The 22,254-nt window shown below is 39.6% G+C and overlaps 1 protein-coding gene across 2 annotated transcripts in view; it reads right to left on the bottom strand.

The window, feature by feature from the left end:
• The window catches only part of NCAM2 (neural cell adhesion molecule 2), a 526,501-nt gene that overhangs the window by 182,167 nt on the left and 322,080 nt on the right, over positions 1 to 22,254 (bottom strand). For both annotated transcript variants that reach the window (XM_034792868.1, XM_034792859.1), the window contains exon 8: positions 7,839 to 7,984. In XM_034792868.1, the coding sequence (XP_034648759.1) occupies positions 7,839 to 7,984 (146 nt within the window). The remainder of the gene's footprint in view (positions 1 to 7,838; positions 7,985 to 22,254) is intronic.

Raw genomic sequence — 22,254 nt, 5'->3', positions numbered from 1 at the left:
ATGACACTTCAATCCATGACAGTTCCTCAGATTTGTCACCTACAAAAGCCAGCTCAGGTTTGGGAATCTTTCTAACATCCTCAGCCGTGAAGACTGAAGCAAAGAATCCATTTAGTTTCTCCACAATGACTTTATCATCTTTAAGTGCTCCTTTTGTATCTCGATCATCAAGGGGCCCCACTGGTTGTTTAGCAGGCTTCCTGCTTCTGATATACTTAAACATTTTGTTATTACCTTTGGAGTTTTTGGCTAGCCGTTCTTCAAACTCCTCTTTGGCTTTTCTTATTACATTCTTGCACTTAATTTGGCAGTGTTTATGCTCCTTTCTATTTGCCTCACTAGGATTTAACTTCCACTTTTTAAAGGAAGTCTTTTTATCTCTCACTGTTTCTTTTACATGGTTGTTAAGCCACGGTGGCTCTTTTTTAGTTCTTTTACTGTGTTTCTTAATTTGGGGTATACATTGAAGTTGGGCCTCTATTATGGTGTCTTTAAAAAGCGCCCATGCAGCTTGCAGGGATTTCACTTTAGTCACTGTACTTTTTAACTTCTGTTTAACTATCCCCTTCATTTTTGCATAGTTCCCACTTTTGAAATTAAATGCCACAGTGTTGGGCTGTTGAGATGTTCTTCCCACCACAGGGATGTTGAATGCTATTGTATTATGGTCACTATTTCCAAGCGGTCCTGCTATAGTTACCTCTTGGACCAGCTCCTGCGCTCCACTCAGGACTAAATCGAGAGTTGCCTCTCCCCTTGTGGGTTCCCGTACCAGCTGCTCCATGAAGCAGTCATTTAAAGTATCGAGAAATTTTATCTCTGCATTTCGTCCTGAAGTGAAATGTTCCCAGTCAATATGGGGATAATTGAAATCCCCCACTATTATTGAGTTCTTAATTTTGATAGCCTCTCTAATTTCCCTTAGCATTTCATCATCACTATCACCGTCCTGGTCAGGTGGTCGATAATAGATCCCTAATGTTATATTCTTATTAGAGCATGAAATTTCTATCCTCTGAGGGCAAACCATGAAAACAGGTCAGTGTCTTGACCTCAAATAGAGGAGGCAATGATTGATCCATAACAAAGGTGTAATTTCCACTTTGCCAACATCTTGTCCCAACTCCAATATGAGATCCACAGAATCCCACAGAGTTCCAAAGCTAACCTCAGCCTAAGCCCAAAAGAAGTGTATACAATTTTGGCATCTTTCAGCTAAATCTCAAGTATAAAAGTGGGTTTGGGTTTTTTTAGAGTACTGTATGCCGCTTCTGTGGGACTACCTTTATCTTCTTTGACAGTTTCACAGAATGAACACTTTCCATTGTTTTACCATGCAACATAACAGTAATATGAGCAGTAAATATTTTAAATCTTCAAGGCCTTTCATATTAAAGTGACATTATTTATGCCAAATCTTGTTTTATGTAATCCTTTTTGTATGCATAAAACATGGTTTAATTTCAAATTTACAAATTTTTGGAAATAAACCTCCTTTAACTATAAATATAAGTTTTCAAATGACAAATCACTAGGATATTTAAGCTAGTTAATTCAAGACTGAGGGATATTGTTTGTACTGTATCCATGTCTGTGATGTCTGGCAGATTCTGTGAGTAAATACAAATAGGATTGTTTTGTAATAGGTTGGTGAGTCTTCTTTTGTGTGTGTGCGTGTGTGTGTATGTGTCTAAAGAGCTCTTAGCTAAATTTATTAAACCAACTGAACATGAGTTCCCAGAGTGGTGATGTGGCAAAGGGGGCTAATATGTTCCTTGGATGCATAAAGAGGAGACGATCAAACTGAAATATGGAGACACTATATTTGTATATGGCATTGGGGCGACCACTACTGGAATAGTGTGTCCAGTTCTGTGTCCACTCTTTAAAAAAGGATGTTGAAACACTGTAGAGTGTTTGGAAAAGAGTTACTAGAATAATTTGTTGTCTGCAAAATATGCCTTACACTATGCTTCATTTATATAGCTTATTAAAAAGAAGGTAAAGAGGCAACTTGATCAGTTATTTACAAAAAGAGGAGACACCTGATTTTAGAGAGCTCTTTCTTTTAGCAGATAAAGACATAACTCGATTTAATGGCTAGAAGTTCAAGTCAGCCAAGTTCAAACTGGAAATAAGATGGGGACAATTAATCATTGGCAACAGATTACCAAGGGATATAATACATTTTCCATCAAATGGAGTCTCTTTGAAATATGTGATTTTTTCTTTTAAAAAAATGTTCTAATTCAACTGCAGGCTGTTAGGCTAGATTAAGGATTCACTGGGTGATATTCTATGGCTTGTATTAGCAGGATGTTGGATTAAATAACTATAATGGTTCCCTTGTGTCCTTAAAAATCTATGAAGAACTGTGTGGGTCAAACAGTGGAAATAACAGAGTCTGTCAAACAAACAAAATCAAAAGCAAGGAATATCTAAGCCTGCCACAAGCACTCTTAAATAACCCCTGTTGTGCCTGCCTACTGTAGCACACATTTTATTAGAAGATCTTAAAACAACTTAATCATGAACAACAATGTTCCTTTATTTATAGCCTAATGATGTATTCTAGTCCACCGTCAGGGTTCCCTCCCAAATCTGAACTTTAGGGCACAGATGTGGGGACCTGCATGAAGACCCCCTAAGCTTATTTCTACCATCTTAGGTTAAAAACTCCTCTATTCCTTGGATTAAGTAACGCTGCCACCACCAAGTGATTTAAACAAACATTTAGGGAGGGTCACTTGGAGCCCTACCTTCCCCAAATATCCCCCCAAGTCCCTACACCCCTTTTCCTGGGCAGGCTTGAGAATAATCCCCCAAGCCTCTACACCCCCTTTCCTGGGGAGGCTTGAAAATATATCCTCACCAATTGGTACAGGTGAACACAGACCCAAACTCTTGGATCTTAAAACAATGAAAAAAATCAATCAGGTTCTTAAAAGAAGAATTTTAATTAAAGAAAAGGTAAAAGAATTACCTCTGTAAAATCAGGATGGTAAGTACTTTACAGAATAACAAAAGACTCAAGAACACAGAGGATCTCCCCACTAGGCAAAACCTTAAAGTTACAAAACCAGGTATAAACCTCCCTCTTACACAAAGGAAATCACAAGCCAAAATAAAAGTAAGCTAACGCATTCCTTCACTAGTACTTACTAATAGTAATGGAGTTGGATTGCTTGCTTTCCTGATCTGTCTCCGGCAAGTACACAGAACAGACAGACAAAGAACAGACAAAACAAAGCCTTCTCCCTCCTCCCCCAGATTTGAAAGTATCTTGTCCCCTTATCGGTCCTTTTGGTCAGGTACCAGCCATATTATCTGGCCAAGAGGCATTTTATAGTACTGTATACAGGAAGGTTGTTACCCTTCCCTTTATATTTATCACAACACCTATAATGCAGGTACAGTTTTGGTTGATTTGTTTATATAGGACAGGGGTCGGCAACCTCTGGCACGCAGTTCGCCAGGGTAAGCCCCCTGGCAGGCTGGGCCCCCATTGGCCTGGGACGGCGAACCGCAGCCAGTGGGAGCCGCGATCAGCCGAACCTGCCTACGCGGCAGGTAAACAAATTGGCCAAACCCGCCAGGGTGCTTACCCTGGCGAGCTGCGTGCCAGAGGTTGCCAATCCCCGATATAGGATATACCCATTATATTTCCTTGTCATGACTGGATTCTGTCCTGGCTACCCTTCCACCACGGCTGTAGTGCACTAATGGGGTGACACCTGAAGAGACCCCTTGGGTAGGTGGAAAACTAAAGGCTTCGTGGGCATCACAGGCCAGTCTACTGGTTTTCCACACATACCTTCAAGGGGCCTCTTGAATGGCTATACAAGCTGAGGAGTTAAAAAGGGACCACATTTGGTTTCTCAGTATATTTTAATTGTACTGTATAACATACATATCAATTCAGTTTCATAGTAATTGTAGTGGTCTATTTATATATTTTGAAAAAAAACAATTAAATATTTTAATGTAAAATAAAAAAGTTATCACAAGTGTAAGCTACTTACTTGATAAGGCTTTTGCACTGTAATTACAAAACTGGACTGAGTAAAAGGGGCAGCAAAAGCTTGCAATAAAGGCTGAGGAACTAGATATTAACAACATTTGCAGCTTAAGAATCTATATATAAAGACCAAATTCATTATCAGCTCTAATATTTTAAAGAACTACTTTCGATAGTTTGAACACAAATATGTTTAATGACATACATTTGTAATAATATAGGCTTATCTACTTAAACAAGAGCTTTATTCAAAGCCCATTCAGCTCAATATGAGTTCTTTACATTAACTTCCATCGGCTTTGGATTAGGTCCTAAGTGTCTGTGTTTGTGTTAAATAATTGTTTTTTTTTAATTATATACATATATACACACAACACTTGTGCTATTGGCAATTTTAATATTAATATGTTTCACAGTTTAAAACATTTTTATACTCTGGGTTCTAAATATTACTGATGGAATCTACAGTTGTAATGTTCCACATGAAATGTTTAGGATTTGATTTGCAAATGCTGAACAAGAAGTTTTAATATTTATTTTCAAATAAATGATTCATCTAAATAAAAAATGCTGAGCAACCTTCATATTTTTAATTTATTCTCGGTTATTCATTCTCAATTAGAGATAATTCAATCAGATTGGAAAAAAACTACTGCACAACAGTCAAAACTCTATCCATGGCAGAATAGTGGATCAAATTAAAAAAACTCCACTTAGTAACTTTTTTTATTTTAAGATTAGGTTCTGCCAAAGAGGAGGGTACCACATCCAGAAATAACCAAAATATATGACATGCACCAGTATTCTTCTTCTTACTATTATTGAGAAGAAATAGTATAAGAGTCATTACTGAAAAACTTTATTTTCTCATTCACGTTCAGCTCATCTAATAGCATGAAGTGGAACAAGTAGAACAAGTTAAGAGCTACTGCCCAAGAGTCACATTCTAGCATATATTGGGTTGATTTTGTAGCCCAGAAGCCCTGTAATCTCATTATACATGTTTGTTGACAAATAAACTTGGTGAAAACAAATGCTAAAAACGGTGGCATCTTTCCATTCTTTTTTTAATGAGAAACAGATGACTAGTCTGACAAATATTACAAATGGAAAAAATGATACTGTCTATTGAGAGACTTTAATATGTAGCTAAATATACTTCTTTTCTGGTACAGGCTAAACTGGCTAGTGATATAATACTCCTATCATTTCCAAAGGAAGGAAATAGCTTTATTTATTTAAAGTTAGCTAACAGCCACAATGTCCTACTTGCTAGCAATACGAGACAATTGAGACAATTTAGCTAGAGTCTTTCAATGAGAGAGAAATCTAATTGGGATACATACTTGTGCCCATAGTTTGTGAATGTGGAGCTGATGTGCTTAAAGCTAAGCTAGTGATTATACCACAGCAGTCTAGGCCAAAAAATGTGCTAAATTTAAAACTAGTGACAATCACATAAGTGTCCTCTATTTATATGTGCTAATATTTTTCAAAGGAATTAGAACTTTTGAAGTAAAGTCATAATATGCATTGTTGCAATGTATTCCAATATTAGTTTTTAGCCAGTAAAGATCAGTGACAGAGTAGGCTCACCTCACTTACAGTGCAGGTAGCTCCCTGAACAGACTAAATAAATACTACCCACAAAGCTGAACAATAAATTATTGGGCTCAATGCAGGAATTATTGGAGACATTTTATAGTCTATGCTATGCAGGTCAGAATTGTTGATCATAATGTTTCATTTGGGTGTTACAAGTACCGTATCTATAAAAGCTCTTTTTTTAAAAATAAACTCCTTTTTCAGGATACAATCTAAATGTAAATGTAAACAGATACAGAGAGGACACACCATTGCTTACAAAATTTCCACCATGCCACTGTAATAAGGTTCAAATACAAGTGAGTTGGGGAAGGTATAAGTAAACTCCAAACTGAATCTCCAAGTTTCCAAGCCGGTGACTTAATCTCTGCCCCATCAAATATTGTCCGGATGAGCAATGAATGAAGTAAGAGGGACATTCAATGGTAAAAGCAAAAGGCAATTGTACAACCCTCTTGAATCCCATTTCTTTTGACCTTTTATGTGCAGTGTGTTAAGCATACAAAAGGTAGCTGAACTGAGTTTGTTCATCACTACCTTTTTAGGTTGATGCACAATCTAAAAAGAAAGAGGTGCAACATGGATTAATACTGACACACAGAGTTTTAACCTTCCACACAATGTATGGAAAGCATAATACTGTATGAAATATAGGGAAATACTTAGGGCCAGATTGCTCAAAAAGTTATCAAACTATTAATGGAATTTATTTGAGTTCACTGGTTGATATGGCAAAGCTATCCTAAGGTACATTCCAACACCAGAAATTTTGCCCTTTGTACATGCAATAGAAGGATGTTACCATTGGAAAAATTTAACTCAAAATAGTTCAGTTGGTCTTTTGCTTCTGTTTTAATCTATATTTCTTGGAAAGATTATGATATAAAATTGCAAATATTCATCTATATTGTTTTATTGAAAGGGGAATATCTCATCCAATCAGAGTGCAGGGAGTAAAGGAAGGGCCTCAAGCAAAGCCCACTTGACGTCAATGAAGGTAATTCCATTATTTTCTTTTCACTTTAGATCAGATCCTTGAGGAGGCAAAAATGTGCATTTTTCTTCCATTCACTAATTCCCTGTACACTGTTTGGCTCTGGGAGAATCTGACTGGCAGAATCACTGTACGGTTATTTTTCAGTAATGGTATTATAGATACGGAAATATCTCTAACTTGAGTGGCTACAACAATCCATCTGCTCTGCTTCCTGTACTCAATATTCTCATTTTTGCCACCAATCAAGATGCCATTTCACTCCCTTCAAATGAAGCAGAGAAACTCCAAAATGTACATGAAAAAAGAAAAAAAATACCAGCAAGCAAATAGCATTGTGAAACCACTGAAAGGGAAATTTTTAAATATTTGACTCAGTCCCCTCCTGTAGCCCTGCTCCTGCTCCTATTGCAATCAGCTGAAGTCTTGCTGTTGACATGATTAGGGGTAAAATTATGCCTTTTTTCTAATACCTGTCTGCCCTTCACCACTCCCCTCCTGCACAGTTCTTTGTTCCCACAATAACTGTCATCTATTTATGCTTTTGTTTATATTGGAAGAATCTTATCCTTTCCCATCCCATTCAGTTATGAAAGAAAACATTGTAGAAACAAATGTATTGTAGTTCTAGTGGGGTGAAGAGTCTCTCTGAGCTGTAAGAAGGAAAGTTGGGAGCAAAAGAAAAAACATGCAGAGAGAAGAATAAATAAGAGGAGTAAAGAAAAGGTGCAGAAGGTTTAGGCCGAAGTTTCCGAAAATGTTCTTCATTTTGGCTGCTTCAATTTTTGGGTCCCCAACTTTGGACACCTACAGATCGATTTTCAGAAGTGCTGAGCACCTAAAGCTCCAGCTAAAGTGAATGGGAGCTGTGGGAGAGCCGCACCTCTAAAAATTGGGTTCCACATGTCTCAAGATGGGCACCAAGAAATTAAAGAACCCAAAATAAGAGGACACCTTTAAAAGTTTAACTCTAATTTTTGACAGTTGGACTTTTAATAATTTGACAGCATATTTTGTTTCATATTTTCATTTAATTTTTTAGGATTTTTATACCACAGTGCTATGACCTTGTAAACATAAGGGCATCCTCCAGTTCTAACATATGCCTGTTAATTGTTTTCTACATTAGTTTTCAATTAAAAAAAACCAACAAAACAAATGACAATACATATTTAGACTTATCTCTAATCCTGTAGAAACATACATGAAATGCTGGTTTACCTTGTCACCTTCAGAAAAAGTTATTCCATCGATGGCTCTTTTCCAAGTAATTTCTGGGACAGGTTCTCCTTCTGCCTCACATATCAGTGTTGTTTGACCATTTTCAAATGTGGTTTCATTTTTAAGATGTATTATCTGAGGCTGTACTGTTAAAAGTATAAATTATATTACTCATTGTGCATCAGAAACATTAAATAGCAGTTTATTTTTAAATGTCCTTTTTGTTTTAAAAGTTCATTCATGTTTAGTCCATTGGGATTATCAGCAGCACTATTTCAAAATCCATGAGACAACACAGCAAAACGAACTGCATAGTGGGACTTATTTTTTAAAACAATGTAGGTCAAAATTGAATACAGACCTTGCATTATTAACAAGTTAAATACATCCTATGAAAAAAACTAACCAACAAATAGTATTAACATAATATTAAGGCAGAGAAATCAAGCTCTCAGGTGTGCAGACATGAAATGTTCAAGTTGAAATCTCAACTTTACTTCTGCTCCTTTGTACTTATGCCTTAAAACACTGATATTGAAACGATCCCGAGTTTGAGGCCTGCTCTACACTTAAAATTTAAATTGAACTAGCAGTGTCGCTCAGTGGGTGTGGAAAATTCACATGCTTGAATGCCACAGTTAAGCCAACTTAGCCTCCAGGATAGACGTGGCTAGGTCAATGGAATAATTATTTCACTGACCTAGTTACTGCAACTTAGGGAGATGAATTACCTTTATTGACAGAAAAAAACATTCTATTGCCGTAGGAAGAATCTACTTATGGGAGTGTAGCTGTGCCATGGTAGTACCTGTAGTGTAGCTGTCATAACTGTAAAGGGTTAAGAAGCTCAGGTAACCTGGCTGGCATCTGACCTAAAGGACCAATAAGGGGACAAGATACTTTCAAATCTTGCGGGGATTTGAAGGCTTTTGTTTGTGTTCTTTGTTTGGGAGTGTGTTCGTTCTCGGGACTGAGAGGGACCAGACATCAATCCAGGTTCTCCACATCTTTCTAAACAAGTCTCTCCTATTTCAAACTTGTAAGTAAATAGCCAGGCAAGGTGTGTTAGTTTTCCTGTGTTTTCTCAACTTGTAAACGTACCTTTTACTAGAGTGTTTATCTTTGTTTGCTGTACTTTGAACCTGAGACTAGAGGAGAGTCCTCTGAGCTCTTTAAGTTTGATTACCCTGTAAGGTTAATTTCCATACTAATTTTACAGAGATAATTTTTACCTTTTTTTTCTTTAATTAAAAACTTTCTTTTTAGAACCTGATTGATTTTTCCTTGTTTTAAAATCCAAGGGGTTTGGATCTGTATTCACCAGGGAATTGGTGAAGGTTTTTCAAGGCTTCCCAGGGAGGGAAAATTAATGGTGGCAGCTGGTAGTTAAGCTTAAAAGTTTTCATGCAGGCCCCTACATTTGTACCCTGAAGTTCAAAGTGGGGATCCAGCCTTAACAGTAGCCATACCCTGAGATGACTCAGATATTAAGACAGACCAATGCCCTATACTACATTAACTTTGAATCAGTCTAAACCTTTTAGCCTGCTGAATTTAACCTTTCATAACTGCAAAACTATTGAAACAATTTTCTCCAAACTGGTGCCCTGATCCTGAAGAGATCCATGCAGGTGGACTCTTGACAACTGGTAATCCACATGGATGCCAGGGTCCATATGCACGGATAACATTACAGGACCAGAGTCTTTACTAATGCTAAATTATTGTGTGCTAAAGCCTCAGTCAGAATACAAGTCCCATTGTGCTTGGTGCTGTAAAAACAAAGTTCCTGGCCCAAAGAACACATTTTAAAAAGATAAAAAACAAACATATAAAAATAGACAAAGGTTGGGGGAAAGGGATACAACATATAAGCAAAGTGATTAAGATAAAGATGGTCACACATCTTATTTCCATTTTTTCCTATATATTTATACTATTATTAGGATTTTGCTCAGTCTTCCACACACAAATCATCTTGAAGCAAAGACTAAGGGTACATCTACACTACAGCGGGGAGTCGATTTAAGATACGCAAATTCAGCTACGTGAATAGCGTAGCTGAATTCGACGTATTACAGCCGACTTACCCCGTTGTGAGGACGGCGGCAAAATCGACTTCTGCCGCTTTTTGTCGGCGGCGCTTACTACCACCTCCGCTGGTGGAGTTAGAGCGCCGATTCGGGGATCGATTGTCGCGTCCCGACGGGACGCGATAAATCGATCCCCGAGAGGTCGATTTCTACCCGCCGATTCAGGCGGGTAGTATAGACCAGGCCTCTAGCATGAAAAATTTTAGCCTGATAGTTGAATAGTTTAGAAAGAAATGTGTGAGAAAATTGTTTCCAAAATTATTTCCATGATTTCCCCTAACTATAGTGGTCCCTGCTATCTATTGTGACCATCCCAAATAGACTCTTTTAAGGCACACACAAGTGGTTACAGTGGTGACATACACCGCTGTGTCAAGTATATTTGACAAAGCTAACAAATTTAATTTAATGTAATTAATGGAGATATCCCATCTCCTAGAACTGGAAGGGACCTTGAAAGGTCATCGAGTCCAGCCCCCTGCCTTCACTAGCAGGACCAAGTACTGATTTTGCCCCAGATCCCCAAGTGGCCCCCTCAAGGATTGAACTCACAACCCTGGGTTTAGCAGGCCAGTGCTCAAACCACTGAGCTATCCCTCCCCCCCGCTCAATACTCTAAACCAGGGGTTGGCAACGTTTGGCACGCAGCTCGCCAAGGTAAGCACCCTGGCGGGCCGGGACAATTTATTTACCTACTAATGCGGCAGGTTCGGCCGATCGCGGCCCCCACTGGCTGCAGTTCGACGTCCCGGCCAATGGGGGTGGCGGGAAGCCGCAGCCAGCACATCCCTCACCCGCTCCGCTTCCCACCGCCCCCATTGGCCTGGGATGGCAAACCATGGCCAGTGGGGGCCGCGATTGGCTGAACCTGACGCATCAGCAAGTAAATAAACTGGCTTGGCCCGCCAGGGTGCTTACCCTGGTGAGCCACATGCCAAACGTTGCCGACCCCTGCTCTAAATATTTGCTTATTATTTTGGGACAAAGTCTATAGTCTTACCCTTGGTGTAACCCCAATGAAGTAAATGTGATTTCATGTGGAACAAATCGGTGAAGAATTTCACCCATTATCTCTCTTTCCTGTTTATTAAATTTAGTGACCACTGGAACAATACAAGACTGTTTCATGTTAAAATTTTAGATATGGAACTACTCATAAATAAATTAATAAATAAATACTTTTTGTTTCTACTAAGGATGTTTGCATCCATGCAGGAAGAAGATAAGACATGGTCAAAAGTTTAGGGGCATAAAATAGGAGCAGATCTCTAATATTACTTCATTTTTATCCAGATTTTCTCAATTTGGTTCTCAATTCAAAATGTGGTATCTATGTGAGAACCACTGAACTGCATCCCATACATTCTACAGTATTAGTAGCTGCTGTAAAGTCAGGGCTTAAGTCAGTTTCCCATAATAAAATCCTGATTTCTAACTCACATATTCATGCACAAACCAAATCCCCCCCCAAAAGAAACAAATCACACCAAAATTTTACATGGTACCTCTCATCCCCAGAACAGGGATTATTTTTAAGTTAAGAAATAATTAAAGTGAATTGTAAAATTACAATGTTTAAAAACTTTCTATGACAGTAAAAAATTGAAGATCCCCCTAACTTTTCTGTCTCATCATAGCTCCAGAAAGGCTTATGTTCAGAAGTACTTGAGTGCATCAAACATTAATTAATTTACTTTCACAACTTGCCTGAGAGATAGGAGAGTATTAATATTCCCATTTTACAGATGGGAAAACTAAAACACAGTATTTTATCTAATGCCACCAAGTAAATATGTGACAAAGCCAGGATAAGAACTCAGGATGAGCTCTGATTCCAAGCTTAGGCTCATTCCTTCAGACCACACTGCCTGAGGTGCTGAACCTCCACAGCTCCCATTAACTTTGGTTGCAATTGTGATTCTGCTTTGGACAACTTGCCCGTATAGCATCATAAGGGAATTCTGCTGCAGATCTAGGGACCAAAAGAAGTTCTCTTGGATGGAAATCAACTACCTTAATTACAAGACTATCCTTTTTCTTCTTACAGTCCTTTGGTTCATTCTCTTCCCACATTCCAACTTCCAAAGTAAATGAGATGGGGTCCTCTAGCCTTATTCACTACACAATCCTGGTTCATTCTCACAATTCCATCGATCTTATATATTGAATAAGGCAGGGGTTCTGTTGGAAAAATAGTGTGTGATCATATAACTAAAGGTTGTGCCTTCATGCATATGGAACAGCAGGCAAATTTATGGTTGTCCTAGTCACCTTAATTTTGGCCTCTTTTATGTTTGAATATTAGACTTTGCAACTTTAACATTCTTTTAAGAGATTGTAGTATTTTGCATGTAGTCTTTTCCTAGGTTTTTGTTGTTGTTGTTAAACAAAACTCAAATTGCATCCTGTAGAACCATAATGACCCTCCCATCAGTCCACAGCACAGACCTTTACCAATTGAACTAAAGGAATAACCAACAGCAGCAATATGCTGTTATCTTCAGTATAAACCAGTCACTATGTGACACATTTTACTATTGGTTTGCAAAAGTATTTGTTAGACAGGAGAAATATATCAGATTGTATTAGTGGCTTAGGAGGGGAATGCTGTCCAGTGGTTACAAATAGCTAAGCCAAGTACCCAGAACTACTTCAGCAAAGCAGTGCCATTAAGTGGGTGGATAATACTTACCTGCTTCTTAAAGTAAGCACTAGGAGGCCTTGGCCAATAACAAGAACCATGAAGCGCACAGAAGTAACACCAATCAGTGGAAGAACTGAGACTAGAACTCATAATTTCCTCTTGGCCACTGACACAGTGCATCTTGACTAGCCCAATACTGCCAGTCATAAGAGTTCAAAACTTATGAGTCAAAGCCAAAAATGAGAGATTGTAAAAAAATTATAAACTGAAGTGGGGGACTTTTTTCGACTCCTGTCTCTGACTTTTTACTTTTTAGGTGAAGTTCCCACTGCCAATATCTATATTTCCTTTCTGGTTGAAAATTCAACCTTAAGTGTATACACAAATATGCCCTCCTGCCCCACAATACTACTCAGAGGATCGGGAGTTGCTCTCTTCTAACTTCTATGGCAGGAGACATGCCATTCTATTGCTCTCAAAATTCTGGCTCTGTCACCCTCCTGCCTCCTTCCCCACCCACCAGCCCCTTCCCATCGCAATCTCTTATTCTTCCACATTTTCCAAACGTGCTCTCTTGGTCTCTTTATGTCTAAAAGTACCTGATCAAGTGATAAACATGGTCTAGCTGCCAGGCATGTCCAGTATCATTTCAAAAAACTGGGTTCAAACAAGGCTTCATTTTCTTGCATCCAACAGACTCTTTACCATCCCACCACCCCACCACATCCCCCTGTCCCTCTTTATGCCCCAGTCTCCATTCCTGATCCTTCTACATTCCCTATCACTATCTCTACTCACATTCCTTATACCCTCCACATCCTCCACCCCTGCTGTGCCTCATCTTCCAGATCCCCACCTCAGTTTCATGTCCTGCATTTGAACATTCCCCTTTCGTACACCTGAATCACCTGTATAGTGACTAAAGGGCCACACTCTTTCTGAATGGCAGGCTGGCTTTTGCCTCATTGGAAACAATGGGATGTGGTGGCCACCTTTACTAAAGGAATCCTCACTTTTATCAGCTAACAGTGTAGGGAAATGGTGGCCATCTTGGCTGAGGGCAGCCTGTGGCTTCATTCCCATTGACAAGAATGAGAGATGATGTTCATTTTGGCTAAGGGCAAAACTGCATCTTTGAAGATAGAAGAAAATCATGTTAAATCTCAAAATAATCCCCATCTACCACTCTCCTATTCCTTTTCTATAGGAAAGATATAAAGCTTGATGTTCATCGACCACAGAGCTAACCTTACAAATTTTGTCAAGTATCAGAGTGGTAGCTGTGTTAGTCTGAATCTGTAAAAAGCAACAGAGGGTCCTTTGGCACCTTAAAGACTTAAAGTCTTCAAGATGCCACAGGACCCTCTGTTGCTTTTTACAGATTCAGACTAACACGGCTACCCCTCTAATACTTGACACCATGCAAGGCACTGCATTTAGCCGTATGGAATGGAAATCTATCATCCTCATGAAGAAACTTGCACAAATACAGACAGATATCATCTTCCTTTCCAAATGCAAACGGATGGACATCATACCAAATGGACTGAAGGTGAAAAATCAATTGCTATCTACATACTGCACTGACCACAGTGAGAGATTATGCCATACACTATCATAGAAACTGAGGAACCACCTGATCAGCATCCTATACAGCAAACAGGAAAACATCAACAAAGAGCTCTCCAACCTGGAGACTTTTATAAATAATCAACCCTCCACACAAATGGACTTTACTAAAATAAGACAGGAGATCTACATTACACACTTCACCTCTCTACAAAGGAAAAAGGACCGTAAGCTGTCTAAAATCCTACCTGCCACATGGGGCCAAAACAGGGGTACCCCTAACTCACCCAGCAATATCGTCAATTTATCCAGCTACACACTCAACCCAGCAGAAGAGTCTGTCCTATCTCGGGGACTCTCTTTTTGCCCCAGCACCCCCACAAACATGATACAGTTCTGCGGTGATCTGGAAGCCTACTTTTGCCGCCTCCGACTCAAAGAATACTTTCAAGATAACACTGAACAGCGCACTGATACACAGATACCCTCCCACCAACAACACAGGAAGAAGAACTCCACATGGATCCTCCTGAGGGTCGAAATGACAGTCTGGACCTATACATAGAATGCTTCCGCTGACGTGCACAGGCAGAAATTGTGGAAAAACAACATCGCTTGCCTCATAACCTAAGTCATGCAGAACGCAATGCCATCCACAGCCTCAGAAACCACCCTGACATTATCATCAAAGAGGCTGATAAAGGAGGTGCTGTTGTCATCATGAACAGGTCTGACTACCAGAAGGAGGCTGCCAGACAACTCTCCAATGCCAAATTCTACAGGCCACTTTCCTCAGATCCCACTGAGGAATACACTAGGAAACTGCACCATCTATTCAGGACTCTCCCTACACTAACACAGGAACAAATCAACATACCCTTAGAGCCCCGACCGGGGTTATTCCATCTATTACCCAAGATCCACAAACCTGGAAATCCTGGACGCCCCATCATCTCGGGCATTGGCACTCTCACTGAAGGACTGTCTGGATATGTTGACTCCCTACTCAGACCCTATGCCACCAGCACTCCCAGCTATCTCCGTGACACCACTGATTTCCTGAGAAAACTACAATGCATTGGTGACCTCCCAGAAAACACCGTCCTAGCCACCATGGATGTAGAGGCTCTCTACACAAACATCCCACACACAGATGGAATACAAGCTGTCAGCTCTGTGACTTTATCCTCACGCACAATTATTTCAAATTTGGTGACAATATATACCTCCAGACCAGTGGCACTGCTATGGGCACCTGCATAGCCCCACAATATGCCAACATTTTTATGGCTGACCTGGAAAAACACTTCCTCAGCTCTCGTCCACTCATGCCCCTTCTCTACCTACGCTACATTGATGACATCTTCATCATCTGGACCCATGGGAAAGGAGACCCTGGAAGAATTCCACCATGATTTCAACAGCTTCCACCCCACCATCAACCTCAGCCTGGACCAATCTACACGGGAGGTCCACTTCCTAGACACCACAGTACAAATAAGCGATGGCCACATTAACACCAGCCTATACCGAAAACCCACCGACCGCTACGCCTACCTTCATGCCTCCAGCTTCCATCCCGGACACACCACACGATCCATCGTCTACAGCCAAGCGCTGAGGTACAATCACATCTGCTCCAACCCTCAGACACAGACCAACACCTACAAGATCTTCACGAAGCATTCTCAAAACTACTATACCCACACAAGGAAATAGAGAAACAAATCAACAGAGCCAGATGAGTACCTAGAAGCCTCCTGCTACAAGACAGGCCCAAAAAAGAAACCAACAGAACTCCACTGGCCATCACCTACTGTCCTCAGCTTAAACCTCTTCAACGCATCAGCAGTGATCTACAACCCATCCTGGACAATGATCCCTCACTTTCACAGACCTTGGGAGGCAGGCCAGTCCTCGCCCACAGACAACCCGCCAACCTTAAGCATATTCTCACCAGCAACCACGCACCACACCATAACAACTCTAACTCAGGAACCAACCCATGCAACAAACCTCGATGCCAACTCTGCCCACATATCTACACCAGCAACACCATCACAGGACCTAACCAGATCAGCTACAACATCACCGGCTCATTCACCTGCACGTCCACCAATGTTATATATGCCATCATGTGCCAGCAATGCCCCTCTGCTATGTACATTGGCCAAACTGGACAGTCACTACGCAAGAGGATAAATGGACACAAGTCAGATATCAGGAATGGCAATATACAAAAACCTGTAGGAGAACACTTCAACCTCCCTGGCCTCCCTGGCCAGCAGATGTAAAGGTAGCCATCTTACAGCAAAAAAACTTCAGGACCAGACTCCAAAGAGAACTGCTGAGCTCCAGTTCATTTGCAAATTTGACACCATCAGATCAGGATTAAACAAAGATTGTGAATGGCTATCCAACTACAGAAGCAGTTTCTCCTCCCTTGGTGTTCACACCTCAACTGCTAGCAGAGCACCTCACCCTCCCTGATTGAACTAACCTCGTTATCTCCATACTGATTTATACCTGCCTCTGGAAATTTCCATTACTTGCATCTGAAGAAGTGAGGTTCTTACCCACAAAAGCTTATGCTCCCAATACTTCTGTTAGTCTTTAAGGTGCCACAGGACCCTCTTACAAATTTTGTGTGCCCGCCTTTTGTAGAAGTTATTCAGATTAGCACAAGAATATTTCCCTAAATTTATGCACGACAAACAATTCAATTTCCCCAAAGGGATGCATGTTCTAAACCTTACATGTAAAAAGCCTTGATCTTTACAGGTTCTACTATTCTAAATTTCATAAACACCTACTTCTAGTGGGTCACTTTAGGAGGAAAACATTCAGTTTGACATTTTAGACACAAGGAGCTGACATTTAATAGACTAACCACTGATTAATATTCCTAGCTGACAATTATTATTAAGAGGAAGGAGAAAAGCTTGAAAGGGAGAAAAAGATACTATTTCATTGCCTTGTTTTTATAGGCCAGAAAATCATAATTCACTATTGACCTAAAGGTCTGCAATGTATTATGTTAGTTGGTTAACTTTTAATTATACAGGTAGGATAATAAGATAGTATTTTAAAAAACATGAGAACTATGCATCTATGCCACAGTGAGGTACCAAGACTTCTGTGGATAGGAAAACTAGAACAGACTTTTAAATCTGTAAATGTTCTTTCTCTGATTGGACAAGGCCATTCTCAAATTAAATTGATACTTGCTTACAGTACTATTGATCAGACAAGCAACCAATGGAATTAAAGAACTGTGCTGCCAATCCAGGCATGCCACTAATGAAATTATGGAATCTTGGGATGCCAATCCAGAAAGGTTGAAGGCTTATGTTAACATAAACATAAATGTTTTTATTGTAAGTAAAGCACTTACAATAAAATGTACTAACAAGCTGTGATCTTGCTGAGATATCTGTCTGGAATGAAAGAAGATTCAGGAAAGAAAGGACTTGCACGCAAGCTTAGTTAAAGTGAAAATTGTTATGCAGAAAACAAAATGGACAGTCCCCTATAAGAAAAAAAAAATCACAAATGGGACACTAACAAAGAGACTAAACATCCATCAGAGAAACAACCTTTAAAGGTAAGAAAAAATGTCTGTTGTCTGAGCAGTCAAGGTCAGTCACTAGATAAGCTCTATGTAGTATTTTATCAATACATAAAGGTGATATTATTTCTCCAGAACATAAAGAGTAATCTACAGAACGATAAGTGTCCATCAGAAGTATTCATGGAAGATTATACAGAACCTTTTCTAATCTGTGACACTAGTTCCATATCTTTCCATTTAAATAAAATGCTGGGTTTGTTTTTGTTTGCTTTGTTTTTATCAGCTTTTAGGATTCAGGTTTTCAAGCTTTTCTCTGCAAAAGAATGAGGGTTAGAAACTTTATTTATTTTTAAGATGAGATTCTCACATAATGAAATAACTCGAAGAGGTAGCACTTTAAGAAAAATACCAAATATTGCAAGATTCGTAATAAAAATCACAAGACTTAGTAATACTGTAATGTTGTTGATTGTCCTTTTCTTTAATGTCTTCAAAAGAGCCCACAGTTTTACCCAGGGTCAGAAAGTTCCTGTAGGATCTTCGGACAAGGGGTTAATAAGACTCAGGACTAGGAAAAAGTTTAAGTGCAGAGACATTGCTGCTTCTGGAAAGAACTACCTCAAGCTAGCTAATCATAAAGATATAGCAAAACTGCAACCCCTTCTGTTTCCAGAATGGACATGAATTTGGTAAATATGCTGCAAGCCAATGAGAAGCCAAAGAAGAGACAGAACTACTTCAGATGCAGGTTCCTGAGACAGCATTGTAGGTTCTGAGGTAATCAGGACTTACAGATACACTTGTAAGGAAGGACTGACTTGGACAAATCTATCTTGAACCCATGGGCCATGAGGGAGAAGTCTCCTTCTGAGCAATTCTTCAATATCAAATTAATACAGTAGGAATCTAAGACTTCCTCTTCTGAGAGCACTGGTATCACTGTCTTTATAGCAAGGCATACTGGACTGTAACATTTTTTATCTCTTTTCTAGGAGGGCGTGCGCGAGAGAGAGAGGGAGGCAGAGGAGTAATAGGGAAGGCAAGAGGTAAATTTAGAAAATGTATAAACTAACTATAGGTGACAAAAGATCTTAGCCAGCTCATGGAATTAGACAGGTTGTATTGCAGGTGGCCTTGATGCTGAGTGGAATGAATTGGGTCAGTGGTAGTTAGAAAGATGCTTCTTACAGCACACACAGGCTTAGCCACTGGTCCCCCTGCCTCGGGTACAGAACATTTTTGCTTTGTGGGAATGATAAATACTTGAAATTATATTTAGGATATTGATAACTCCTTGGTGTGCAGAGTTCACTTTTCTCCTCTGTAGAATGCATGGAATTCTTCCTCTGGGTAGATTTGTAGCGTTTAATCAGGGAACTTCCATTGGGTATTGATAGGCCTCCTTTTCTGAAGTTTATTAACCAATTTAATACATACAGCAAAAACATTACCCATTTGTATCCACTATAAAGGCTTCAATCAGCATGGATGTTAAATCTGGAGATAATTAAGGAAGTGGGGGGGAAGAATCATGTTCCAAAGGGCACGTCCCATTTTAGAGCTACTGTAGCATATCTATTTAGTCTTGAAACCCCTGGGTAGTTGAGGCTCCTTCTTGCAAAATGCCTTCAGTGCAATGGGTTTGGAATATGTTGGGTTATGTCTAACTAAGGTAGAAAAGGAGATGGTAGTTGCATCCACTCACTTGCCTGAAGAAATAGGGAGAAAGCAATAGCAGTAATATATTCTCTCCAACACTGCCATGCATCTCTTCTGCTGGAGGGCAATTGCCAGGAACTGTGTAATGGCAATGAAAGCTTTGCTAAGTCTCTTGCACATTGAATTGATAAACACTGGCTATTTAATCTTCCTTTCAGGTATAACTTTTAAGCAGTGCTTTGTTAAAAAATGATAGAGTTGGCAAAAAAAAGTTCTATCTTAAAAAGTTTTGAAATGAACGGAACCAATCGTTGAAAACAGAACTCCTTTGGATTTTAGTGTCTGTTTTTATTGGAGAACAGAAATTGAAGTCTATAATCAACTCTCTTTCTTTCCCAAGACTTTGGTGTAAATGGAATTCTGATAAAATCTGTTGACAATGGCAAAAATGGAGGGAATTGCAAACATGCAGAATGGCAGAATCAAAATGCCAAGTGACCCAGTGAGGTAACAGCAGTGATGTCCGTGAGCAACAAAAGAAGAAATAATAGAAACAAAATTTAAGTCCTGTACCCAGAGAGGAAATAAGCATAACTGATACAAAGCATAGGCACATATGTAATTAGAATTAGTTGTTTTTTTAATCTGATCCCATTAATACACTTACTTTAGGTAAGCAAATATTGGAGTCTCCAAATGTGAGAATTAATGATTCAGAGAAGGGGCTTAGGTCTATAATGAGATGATGGAGAGTTTTGCAGGAGTGCTCTAGGGGGTTGAGCTTTGTTGGCTGACACACAGTTTAGCAGGTAATTAGTACAGTACTTGTGCTCTTGTAATATATATCAGGGCACCTACAGCTTTTGGGTAGTCACCTCCAGATATATATTTTGACAAAGTTCCGAGCCTGTATTGCTGGGTCCCATGCTTCCTGGAGGATACAATGGCCTCAGAAGCTTGCTAAGGCCCTCAATATGACCTCCCTTTCCCAGTATGGTGGCAAAGGTTACAGCTTATTGAGCTACTTTCATCATAGGCCGGTATGGGAGGTGGGAAGGTGGAATACCCACAGTCTCTGTTGGTCCTTACAGCCCCGTCGGCACAGTTTGGTCTCCTGCCTGTACCGAAGTCCGTTCCCCCTCTCCAAGGGATTTCAGCCCAGGGACCCTAATGATAGCAGCTGTTGGCGGCTTCCCTCCTCCACTGACGCTGCTTTGATTCCCTGGGTGACTTCCCCATGGTCCCCTTTTCCAAGCTTCACCTTTACCTCAGCGTTCAGTAATGCTTCTTCTCTAGCTCCTTTCACCTGGGCTCCTCTCAAGAGAACTGGAAAGGAGAGCTTTTAAAACAGTATAAGTGGGACCTTAATTGGTTCCAGCTGGCTCCATTAGCCTAACAGCCTTAGCAGACCCTTTGTCAGTTAATTGAGGTCAGGTGCTGGTATTAGCCTAATGACCTTACTGGTTAAATTGGTGTCAGGTGTCTTGATTGGCCTGGAGTAGCCCTTGTTTGGCTATCCAGGGAACAGGGACCTGCTCATATCTGCCTTCCACTACCCTCTTATATCCTTCTGGCCTGAGTCCGTCACAATATATATAAATACACCACAGAGAGAGAGAGATAATGGCCTAGAGAAATAAAAAGTAGAACTATAAGGTAAGATTGAAAAGAATGAGGCCTAGCTTATGACAAGAAAGGAGACAAACAGAAAAATAGAATATTTTAAATCAGTATGTAAGTAGGAATGTCCAGATAGCAGAAATAGTGGAAATGACAAAAACAGAAGAAAAAAAAATCAGTTAACACCCATGTTTCCCAGCAGGTGTGGAAGGATCAAATAGAAATGAATTTATAGCAAAAACCTTGGCACAAGTCTTAAACATTAATTTGGACGAGATCTCCTGAATGGCATTGAATATCAATACGGAGCGACACTATGGCAGGAAAACAGAATGACAGAGAGAGATTACCAAGACTGGCTCATGATCAGATCCTCTATGAGGGAAATAGCATGTTTCTGATATCTTCCTGATATAAGCCTCATCACAGAGAACAGATATAAAATCCTAGCAAAGATCAAAAAATATTGTGTTCCAGAAAATAGAGGTAGAAGTTCTGTAATCTTCCAACGTTAGGATTTTATATAAGGAGAAAACATCTTTTGGGGGAGTGGAAAATAGCAAACTAATTATTGAATAAAATAAAAACTGTAGCCCATATAACAAATCCAAACAATGATATTCATAAGCACAGACATAGGCATATTAACTCAGAAAACACAGCATTCTAAAACCTTTACTACCCTCTCAGCTACATCGTCTGGAGTTTAAAAGTGTGGAGTTGTAACTTATTATATTACTACTTAACCTTTATATTGAAGCATTGACAGATCAGGGCTTCATTGTGTTGCATACCCTACAAACATATAGTAAATGAGAGTCCCTGCCCCAAAGATCTTGCATTCTAAAGAAAAAAAATAAATAACAGGTGGATGAGAGAGACAAGCAGGCAGTAGGGTTTCAAGGACAATAAAAAAAAAAACCTGATAGGATGTTTTAGCATAGATTGGCTGTGTGCACAATTCTGAGCAGTAATCAGACGTTATCTTCCTAATCATTATCAGACCGCAGGTTTCTGAATGAACTATGTCATTTAAGGAGGGATTTGAAGGAGAAGGTGTTGTCTTTCCTATGACTAGGAGTTTTCTCTTTGTGTAAGGGACAACGTGGAAGAAAGAGTCTTGGGGAAGAAAAGGAATATCAGGCAATCAAAGCTGGCATTGTTAGGGTGAATGCAAGGTATTGTGAAAAAGTAGTATGATAAAGATTGTGCAGATATTTGTAGGATATGATAAGGAATTAGTGTTGGGTGCAATGATTC

This window comes from Trachemys scripta, chromosome 1, assembly GCF_013100865.1.
Source record: "Trachemys scripta elegans isolate TJP31775 chromosome 1, CAS_Tse_1.0, whole genome shotgun sequence".
Lineage (NCBI taxonomy): Eukaryota > Metazoa > Chordata > Testudines > Emydidae > Trachemys > Trachemys scripta.
The sequence above is the reverse complement of the archived record's forward strand: the minus strand, read 5'-3'. Positions and strand labels throughout refer to the sequence as shown.